At 32.2% G+C, this 10,533-nt stretch overlaps 1 protein-coding gene across 1 annotated transcript; it reads left to right on the plus strand.

Moving 5' to 3' along the window:
• The first annotated feature begins 4,487 nt into the window (after nucleotides 1–4,487).
• On the plus strand, nucleotides 4,488–8,870 carry LOC107806551 (farnesyl pyrophosphate synthase). The gene is made up of 12 exons (XM_016630722.2): nucleotides 4,488–4,808; nucleotides 5,847–5,871; nucleotides 5,984–6,099; nucleotides 6,224–6,310; nucleotides 6,401–6,517; nucleotides 6,615–6,703; nucleotides 6,794–6,845; nucleotides 7,329–7,424; nucleotides 7,950–7,994; nucleotides 8,105–8,194; nucleotides 8,283–8,354; nucleotides 8,512–8,870. The coding sequence occupies exons 1-12, from the start codon at nucleotides 4,698–4,700 to the stop codon at nucleotides 8,638–8,640; spliced, it is 1,029 nt and encodes a 342-aa protein (XP_016486208.1). The 5' UTR covers nucleotides 4,488–4,697; the 3' UTR covers nucleotides 8,641–8,870.
• The last annotated feature ends 1,663 nt before the right edge of the window (nucleotides 8,871–10,533 follow it).

A 10,533-nucleotide genomic window follows, 5' to 3' on the forward strand; every position in this document is an offset into this window, starting at 1 on the left:
ATACTAACAGCTTGTTTGGATGGTTGTTACACACGTTTCATAATTTATCGTATCGTATCGTATCGTATCGTATTGTATTGTATTGTATTGTATTGTATTGTACTGTACTGTACTGTATCGTTTGATGAATACAATATTTGGATAGATTGTATCATTTATTGTTGTTTCATGATATCACACACCAACAATATGAAGAATAAACTTGCAATATTATAAAAAATAATTATGATACGGGGTAAATCTATTATATAAAAAGGTAAGGTAAATGATAAAATAAAATTATTTAATAATAATGAAGGGTGAGATGAGAGAAAAAGACAGGATAACGACGCAACCACATTAAATTGGTTATTACATAAAGTGGCACATTTCGTCGTTATGTAACGACGGATTTAACGATACGATACAATAAAATTTAAGTAACAACCAAAACAAATATCGTATTTAAAGTAACAATACCATACAATACAATAGGTAACAACCATCCAAACAAGTTGAAAAAGTAAATGACCTTTAAAAAATGCGGTATAATTGTAAATGAACGTGCTACTTTTGGAATAAAGCAAAAGTAATATTACTAAAAACAAGAGAAAGGGGAATTATTTGTCATGCGCAATCCAAATAAGAGCAGGTAGGTGGTGGTGCATAATGCAGCTTCCCGAACTCGTGATACCCATGTGAATTGGCTCCATCAATTAAGAAGGAAAATCTACGCCTCAAAATAAAATCGAAAAAAATATTTTTTATATATAATTAGTATATATATTTATATATTTAACTAGCGATTGTAATTAATTTTAATCGATTAACTAAATTTGTTAAAAGTAAAATGATACAGAAGTATTTTCTTAAATCAGGTCGAAATTGATGTGCTGAACTTTAAGAATCTACTTTGAGTTTTGACACGATAGTCTTAAATTAACGACATCCAAAAAGAATTACGTAGCTTGTTACTCTGCTTCAATCTATGCGGTACTGTTAATTTATTTTCATGAAGAAATTTTTCTTTGAACATAATATTTTAAATATATTTTCATGATGGATCTTCGGTGGTACAAATTTGAATTAAGTGTAATCGATGAGTTTTGAAAATCAGATAATTGAATCAACTATTGTGAGTTATAACACGTCTTGTGTAATATTTAAATATAAATTTTTTTATTTCAATAAACATGAAAAACTTCTGTCTAAATTCACTTCACTTGAAAACTAAATAGTATGATCGTCATACTCCAAACTCTACCACGTGAAATAGAACGCAGGGATAATTTACAGGATATTCTAAATAAGATAATAGGAACGCCGGCAGCCCCTTACCTGGCAGACTAGAACCAAGTGCCATACCAGTTGGCAGTTGCTTTTTGTGCTTTTCTTTTCGATTCTCAACCAAGAGGCTGTGAGTTCGAGTCACCCAATAGCAAGGTGGAAAGTTCTTGGTGGCAGGGAGCCAATGGTTTATCGGAAACAGCCTCTCTACCCCAGAGTAGGAGTAAGGTTTGCGTACACATTATCATTTTCATACCCCACTAATGAGATTATACTGAATTGTTGTTGTTTTTCGACTCTCCAATTACCAATCTAATTTTACAACTTAAATTACTAAAATAACATTGTTTCTATAGTCGTCTTAAAAAGAATGTTAGCATCATTCAAGCAACCAGAGTGAATGCATCTGTATTCTATATGTAAATCTGAACATCAATTTCTTAATTTTATAAACTAAGTTTTACATTTTAGAGACTTCATAAAAACTACTATAAATAAACAAATTTTATAGCTAATAATATCAAAAAATGTTTGGAAAAATTATAGTTTAAAAAAATTGTTTCATACTGCAATACTGCTATTGGCCAAACTCGTGGCAAGTGAGGACCATGCGAATAGTTGAGAGAAGAAACAATTTTGGAATTAAGTCATATGCATATTAGAATAAGTCAAAATTGACAGCCTGAATCGCTGACAAGATGGTATTTTAACAAGTATTAAACTGTAATTCCAAGAAAATATGATATATTGTGCAACTTCCCAAACATTTGATACTTATTAGAGTCAGATCCAACATTTTAGCACTTCCGCACTAGGGGTGCTTATCGGGCGGATAATTACGTTTAACGGTTCGGCTTATCGGTTATCAGATTATAAATGTAGTAATCCGCTAGCCATCCAATAAGATAACAGGCAGATTGATATCGAATTGACAATTACCAGGTGGTTTATCGGCTAAACCAAGTAATTTTTTTTTGAACAATGAATATCAAACGGCCAAATGCATAGTTCAAACTGTCTCTGTTAGTTGTAGTAGCTTTTCCTGATTAGACGACTGCCAATGCCATTAGCTACAGACAGACGACAGTTCTATTGACAATTAGAAGGGATTTAGCCATTTAGGTTTTAATAGTACTTTATATACATAGAGGTAAAAGTATAAATAAAAAAATTCTTAACGGGTTAACGATTTACCCGATAAGAAAATTGAGGAATCCGCCCCCAAACTGTTAAGCCGTTAATTCTCAATCCGTTCACCATTCATTACTACGATAATCCGATACCAATAAGCCATCAGTTCGGTTCGGTTAACGATTTCGGTTCGGTTTTGAACAGCCCTATTATGCACTACTCCCTCCGTCTCATATTAACAATCGTGGTTACTAAAAATAGTTGTCTCAAATTATTTGTCATTTTGTAAGTTCAAGACAAAATTGATTATATATTTTTTTTTTACCCTTACCAATAATTATCCTAGAAAATTACAATCACCTTAAGTATGGATAATTTTAATCAAAAACCAAGAAGTCAACCTTATTATCTTAAACACTTTAACCATATTTACACTAATACAATCAATACTGTAAAGACCGAAATTCTTTATAAAGTCTATTTCAAATGGGAGTAAAGTAACTTTCAAGTTGAATTTTTTGGCTCCGGAATAATTTTAGTTGGAAAATTTTCAAATCACTCGTTTGAAAATATTTTGAAGGAAAGATGAATTCCATTTCATGCAATATCTGTTGGAAGAGTTAATTTTACTAATTTGTTAATTTTGTCCTAGATGTCTCTAAGCAAATCAATTGCATTCACATTTAGTAAAAATATGAATAATGTCATTGATGGAGATGACACATAAATTGAGAAAATATTCAATGAAAAAATATTAAATATTAAGATATGAATAAGGGTAAAATAATTAAAATCTCATCCTAACTATTTTTTCTTAAGTGCGTGCATAAGAGAATCATGACACATAATATGAGACAGAGTGAGTACTATTTTATAAGATATAGACCTAAAAACTCTTTTATTGTCGTCTTTGGATAGTTATTTTGCATTTTGTTTCATTTATAGTTGCATCATTTGGACCACTGTTTTATTCCCTTGAAAAAGATGTTTAACATGGTTCTATTTAATAGAGCATAAGCAAAAGCTATGAGATAGTTCATCTTGTAATTGTTTATTTCTTGTATCCCTTCTTAATACATCTCAACTTTATGTCTTTGAAAATAAAATATCCTCTTAATGATTTCTTATTTAAAAGTTACAAGTGTATTCTATCATTTTTCACGATTGGATAACATAAACAATTTTTATGATCTACATTGAGTATCGCTAGTTATATTATACAATATAAAAGAAAATCATTACTCTTTTCGTCATACGAAGAAGGGTGATTATCAACAAATGATAGTGAATGCATTTGATTTTTATTATAGATATTACCGTCAATATCTTCCTTTTTGAAATAAATACTTATTTAAAATTTCATACATATACTCCTATTATATTTTAAATTTTTATAGTTTCTCAAAAATAATTTGGTATGATAGATAATAATTAAAATGAAACAGAAGCAATATTATTTATTAATAAAAGAGAGAATTGACGGTAATTAAATAATAGACTTATTGCAGTACATCTTAGATGTGCGAAATTTAATTTCTAGAGAATCCTCCAACCTTTTCTCTTTCTCTTGTGCTTTACCTAGAGGTATCATCGGTCCAATTCGATCAGTTATTTAAAAAATATGCTATTCCAACTTTTCAGTTTATTTACTATGTATAATTATCCCAATCGTCTCAATTTCTTTTTTATTTCAGTTTGATTCGTGTACTTTTAATATATTATTTTTAAAAATAAAACAATAATACTAATATTACTAAAATACTCATTAGCTACCTAAAATAGCAAGATCGATATATCATAAAAATTATAGTGTAATAGATCTTGGCAATGTTGATCATTTTGATTCATCCTTTTCTCATTTAACTAAAAAATATATGGAGAAACTAAAAATCCAAAACTTATATAGTGTAGAGGGAAAAAATTCAAAAGGATATTGTAAAGTTACAAATTTTATTCGGAATAAATCTCTACTATTTTATTTGTTGCACTTTTGTTTTTTGATAATTTGTTACACTTTAAAAATAAGAAAAATGGGAAAAATTAATTTAAGGGAAAGAAGTAAATGAATAATCTAAAAGAAAAAGAGAGCCAGGTGATTGGTGGCTGGCGCTTACTGCTGGAGTCTGGACTGCTCTCTACTCCGTGCAACTTCTATGACTCTCCCATTTTAATTCAGAGAAATACGGCGCTGGTTTTTCCTATATATTATACACATATAACTTCCTAGTGTTTAACGACCCACAGATCTCCTTCTTCTCTGCAAATTAACCAACACACACACACACACTCTCTCTGAAACAATGAGCGATCTCAAGTCCAAGTTTTTGGATGTGTACGCTGTCCTCAAATCTGAGCTGCTTAATGACCCAGATTTCGAATTTACTGATGATTCTCGTCAATGGGTCGACAAGGTATTGCTTTTTCTTTTGTCTTTATGTGAATGTAGATCCATTTGGTGCATTACATTACATGTGTTATGTTTCTGCTGATCAATCTTGCTTAATTGCTTTTCTTGTTTCATTCTCATTTTCTGTCTCATTCATAAAGGCGTTTGTTATGGATTTTAGAAAAAATATGCCACCAACAAGAAGGTTGAAAATAGGATTGATAACTCTCAAATTTTATTAATCATAGGGCTTTAAATACCCAAATAAATAAAGCAGTAGACTCCTCCTACAACTAAATTACTAAACTCTTACTATAATTAAAATTCTGAATCTTCTAGCAGACTTCTCCTAAAACTAAACAACTAATTATTCTAGAAAACAGTAGTAGTAACAAATGCAAAATCCAACAGCTACTTTGATTATTGGCTCATCAAAACTAAAAGCAAACAAATGGATGCAAAGATCAAATTTTGACTAGTCTTAAGTAAGATGGAATTAAAGCTAGAAAAGTTTTTATTTTTATCTTGTCTCAGCCAAATGATTTGGTATATATATTAATTTCAGAGGATAAATCAGCCTCAGTCAACATAGCATAGATACTAGAATGTATATATAAATGGAGCTTGTTGTAATTTTCCTCAAGCTTGAATTTAGTCCAAACATCCACTAGAAACATGCTTGAAAGCAGAAATTACGATGTTCTTCAACATTTCATTACTCTAGAATCTATGCATTTTTGCTTGTTGTTTATGCTCGCCTGTGGGGGTGGAGTATGCTTGATAACCACCTTTCATATAGTGTTGGTTCAACATGTATTATCTTCTGATGCATTTGGCAATGCAAGCTTGTTGGTTTTTCTTGTGTATGTAATTAATTGTCAGTTCAGTACTGCTGATGTGGTAATTCTGTACCTTCATTTCGGTTATTCAATTTGTGGTTACCCTGAGGCTCAGCTTCTTTTCATTTTATTCTTTTGGAACTATTAAATTTTTTGAACCGTCTATATCTCTCATTATCTTCATTTTTACATGTCTAATTGTTACTTTTATTGATTTGTCTCAGATGTTGGACTACAATGTGCCTGGAGGTAGGACTGAATTTCTCCATTTAACTATTCTAAAATTTTCTACTTCATTTACAGTCTTTGATAGCTTAAGAATTTCTTCCAGCGGCTTTATAATAGCATACTGTCTATGCAGGGAAGCTTAATCGGGGGCTCTCTGTTATTGACAGCTACAGTTTGTTGAATGATGGGAGAGAACTAACTAGTGAGGAAATCTTTCAAGCATCTGCCCTTGGCTGGTGCATTGAATGGGTATGCAAAATAAATACTCTTAAATTTGTGGCTGACTCTGAATTCTTTGGTGACCCCAATAAATATAGTTTTAGTTCCGTATTTCTTCTTTTCAAGCGTGTGATTGGTGCAATGTATGTTGCAGCTTCAAGCATATTTCCTTGTTCTTGATGATATAATGGATAACTCTCATACACGTCGAGGTCAACCATGCTGGTACAAATTACCAAAGGTGTGGTCCCACACAAAGAGATTACTTGTTTGTTACTCATCGTATTTTTTCTTTTCAGTCGGTGATTTCTTGTTTCAATATTTCTTATAGGTTGGCATGATTGCTGTTAATGATGGCATACTTCTCCGCAACCACATCACGAGAATTCTGAAGAACCACTTCAGAGCAAAGCCTTATTATGTTGATCTTCTCGATTTGTTTAATGAGGTAGGATTCTTTGCACACCAAAAGGCCTTTGAATTAAACCTTATATAATGCTGACCTTTTGCTTTCTCTCTTTTGCTTTGGGGACGTATCCTGACAGGTTGAGTTCCAGACTGCCTCTGGACAAATGATAGATTTGATCACAACACTTGTTGGAGAGAAAGATTTATCAAAGTACTCATTGCCTATGTAAGGAGACATCTTCAAGACTTTTACAATATTTCTGCTTTCAGTATTTCTTGCGTGATTTAACTTTGATAATGATGTGATTACATGCAGTCATCGCCGGATTGTCCAGTATAAAACTGCTTATTATTCATTCTACCTCCCAGTGAGTATAAATCTTCCTTTCTATTTGTGCTATTTTGATAATAATGTGATTACATGCGTTCACAGTTTTTTGTGCTATTTTGAGAATGATTCCATGTCTATTATGTTTCTAAGCACTTGCTTCGTAGTTCTTTGAACATGGGGAACCATTATGTTTGTTGATTTGAGGTTGATGTTCTCTTAAAACATTCAAAGTTCTGAATCTTCTTCGAATTATATTAACTATATGCAATTTTCGGAAAGTCATAGCAAAGTTTCTTATTTTGATGTCTTTCTGAGTTAACTTAGAAACACCTTTCAATTTTTTTTCTATCTCCTCAAGATCTAAACTACAGCTACTATTACTTCGAATCATAATTGCTGCTAACTTTGTGTTTAATTATTCTGGTCCTTTTTGCAAAAGTTGTCTGTTAAGAATTATAGAATGAGCATGTTTAATTTGCATATAAGCTATATCCGGAGTACTCACGGTTATGATTTCCAGGTGGCATGTGCACTTCTAATGGCAGGAGATAATCTTGACAAACATGTTGATGTCAAGAACATACTTATTGAAATGGGAATCTATTTTCAAGTCCAGGTGAGAATTATAACTACTCCCTGATAACTTCCTTCGCATTTAAAGTTCTATATTTTATATTTGAAGAATCATATTCAATTGGAAATTGACCTTTGATGAGCAAAGTTAGACATTCACCATGAACAGAAGGACAATTTACTTCTTTTTTTCTCAACATGGATTATGCTTTTGAAGTTTCACGGCTGTAGTCTGACCTTGCATCTCATTGGGAAAAAGGAAGGAAAAAAAAAAGCCAAATAAAAACGGAAAAGATGTTGCTTTAAATATGGCCTAAATTCAAATCACAAAAGAATGTAGTCTATTTTCTGAAAAAGCTTGAGAAACATCGAGCGCCATGTAGTCAAACTGTGAAAAGAAATTTGTATGTGGTCAGAATTATGAATGTGGTTTCCAACACAGTGGCCTTATGAAATATACATATGATTAGTTCCCAATATACCAAAGACCTCATTGACAAAACTCAGTTTCAGAACATCTATGATTTCGTGCTACCGATTCTCACTAGTAGCTTTCTTGACTTTGTAGGATGATTATCTGGACTGTTTTGCTGACCCAGAGGTGCTGGGTAAGGTATGTTGTAAAGGAAGCTCATAGTAAAAAACTCCTTTAAAAATATTCAGAAAGCTATTTTAATTTGAAAAAAAATTAGAAATCTTATGATGACCTCCTTTTGCTATCAGATTGGCACCGATATTCAGGATTTCAAGTGCTCTTGGTTGGTAGTGAAAGCTCTAGAACTCTGCAACGAGGAGCAAAAGAAATTATTATATGTAAGCTCATAACTTCTTTTCCCTTTGTTTGTTTCTATCACCACTTAGTTCTATTTGAAAATGCTAATTAGAAGAGCTTGTTTTGCAGGAGAACTATGGAAAAGACGACCCTGAATGTATTGCTAAAATAAAGGCGCTTTATAATGATCTCAAACTTGAGGTATTCCACCTTTTTCCCTAGCTTCATAGTTTCGATTTCTATCTGCTCTTATTTAACTCAAAGGTTTTTTAGTCATTGTTTCTCTTCTCTTAGCAAGTGGTCAATCTCACTTGACGCCGAACTTCAGCTTTTAATCATACTCTTCGGAATCTTATAGGAAGTATTTCTGGAATACGAGAAGAAATCGTATGAAAAGCTGACAAGCTCCATTGCAGCTCATCCAAGCAAAGCAGTGCAAGCAGTGCTACACTCATTCTTGGGAAAGATATATAAGAGGCAGAAGTAGGAAATAAACTAATTCGTCAATTTCAAGAGTCTATTGTTGACAAGTATTTGTGTTCTCCCAATGGGGATGACATGTCTGTATTTCATGCATTTTTCTGCTTTCTTGTATGGCTTTCTGGTCTCGTGTTTCTTATTTTGACAGATTGATGATGTATTATGATTTTCCAAGAAATGCAAACTCTACCCTTTTTCACCTTCAATAATTAGTACACATTTGGCGAAATAGACCAATGAAATCTTTTACTACTCTGCTCTGTCATTGTTGCTTGACTGCCCTTAGCATCATTGCTTCGATGTAGCCAATGTTCTAATTAAAATTTGAAGTACTGGGAACTGTAAGTTTGGAATTATCTCTTATTATTTGTTTACCATGATTGTTCTTAAGAAGAAAAAAGACAAAGATAAACCAACTTTTAGACCCAGAACATATTAAGAAACAAACTTAACGAAAATTTACAAAAGAAAGTCTAATCCTTTAAAAGAATCCTATGAAGAGTCATGGAATTAGAGAGTATAGGAACTGAAACCTCTGCTGTAATGAAATGAGAAGTGACTATTCCCACACTTCCGTTGGAGGATGCATTATTTGTTCTAACTACAAGTCTACAACCAAAAGTTCTCATTTTTGCAATCATAGAGGACTATCTGTGGTTATGTTGTACTATAATATCAATTTAGACGTACCTCCAAACATGAGGAATCATTGACGGAGGCGGATGCCCCGTTGTACTGCAAGTTCAATCGAATTCATTATTTTTGACACAAAAATATTTTTTTTATATAAAGTCATTAATATTACAATAAATACTAAATCTGAACTCATAAATTTAAACTTCATTTAATACTAAACCTTAATGTTAGATTCATCAAATTTATAACGAGATGTTTCATGTTATCGTTTTATTCAATTATTATAAAAATATTGGACATGGGACAAATACCTTATTGTCCCCAAGGAAAAACAAGCTAAGAGATATATAGAGAAAGAGAGAAGAGATTCTTATTTCTTCTTCAATTGTGTGTATTTTCCTATCTATTACAAGACATAATTGAGTCGTGTTTGTTCTATGAGTGTTCAACTACGTATTGTATTGTGGTTAATTGAAAGGGTCCTTGATTAATCGTGTCTAGTTATCTTGTGTTGCTTGAAAAAGAACACTTGGTTAGATTGTTATTGAACAATACCACTTTTGGGTAAGTTAAGAGATTAATTACTTGAATTTAAAAGTGGGGTTAGAATCTGAGTTGCATAAATTGTTAACTAGAGTAGTTCGAGAGAATGCTTCTAGTAAATTATCGTAATTGATCGAGAGATAATTACGGTAGCCCGGAACTCATAATCCTCATAGAGTATTACGGCGAGATTATAGCTAAAGAGTTAAGAATTAATCCGGCAATTGGGGAAATCAATAGCCCTAGATCCTTTTACCTTTGAATTTAATTTTAGTCTTGATTATTGCTAATTTTATTGTCATTTTTCCTTAGCTAAATAAATTTCACTGATTATTCATAAAACTCTTGCATCCGAAAGTTGTCTGAGCTTATTATTAGCATTATTTAAAGTTGTAGTAAATAGGTTAGTTCCCTATGGGATTCGACTCCGGACTTGAACCGGGTTATATTTGCAGCGACCGCTTAGTCCTTTTTACAGGGCATAGTTGGGCGTGATCAAATTTTGGCGCCATTGCCGGGGAACTAACGGTGTTATTTATTACAACTTAGAAGAATTGCTAGGATTCTTAGTTTAGATCAATTTCTTACGGTGTTTAAATTTTTCCATTGAAATTCTCACGTTTCAATTCTCCCGTGACTCAGGTTTATGCCTAGAAGCTCTTCGAGGACCGGTGAACGTTTTGAAGGTCTCTCAGACCCCGAGAAAGCATTCAGGGTATTA

This window comes from Nicotiana tabacum, chromosome 21 (assembly GCF_000715075.1).
Source record: "Nicotiana tabacum cultivar K326 chromosome 21, ASM71507v2, whole genome shotgun sequence".
NCBI lineage: Eukaryota > Viridiplantae > Streptophyta > Magnoliopsida > Solanales > Solanaceae > Nicotiana > Nicotiana tabacum.

Bases quoted from the DNA above. Each gene is read 5' to 3' on its own strand.
- LOC107806551 (XM_016630722.2), top strand. From the start codon at position 4,698: ATGAGCGATCTCAAGTCCAAGTTTTTGGATGTGTACGCTGTCCTCAAA. The intron at 5,872-5,983 runs GTAGGACTGAAT...CTGTCTATGCAG, and splicing joins GGACTACAATGTGCCTGGAG to GGAAGCTTAATCGGGGGCTC. The intron at 6,100-6,223 runs GTATGCAAAATA...TGTATGTTGCAG, and splicing joins TTGGCTGGTGCATTGAATGG to CTTCAAGCATATTTCCTTGT.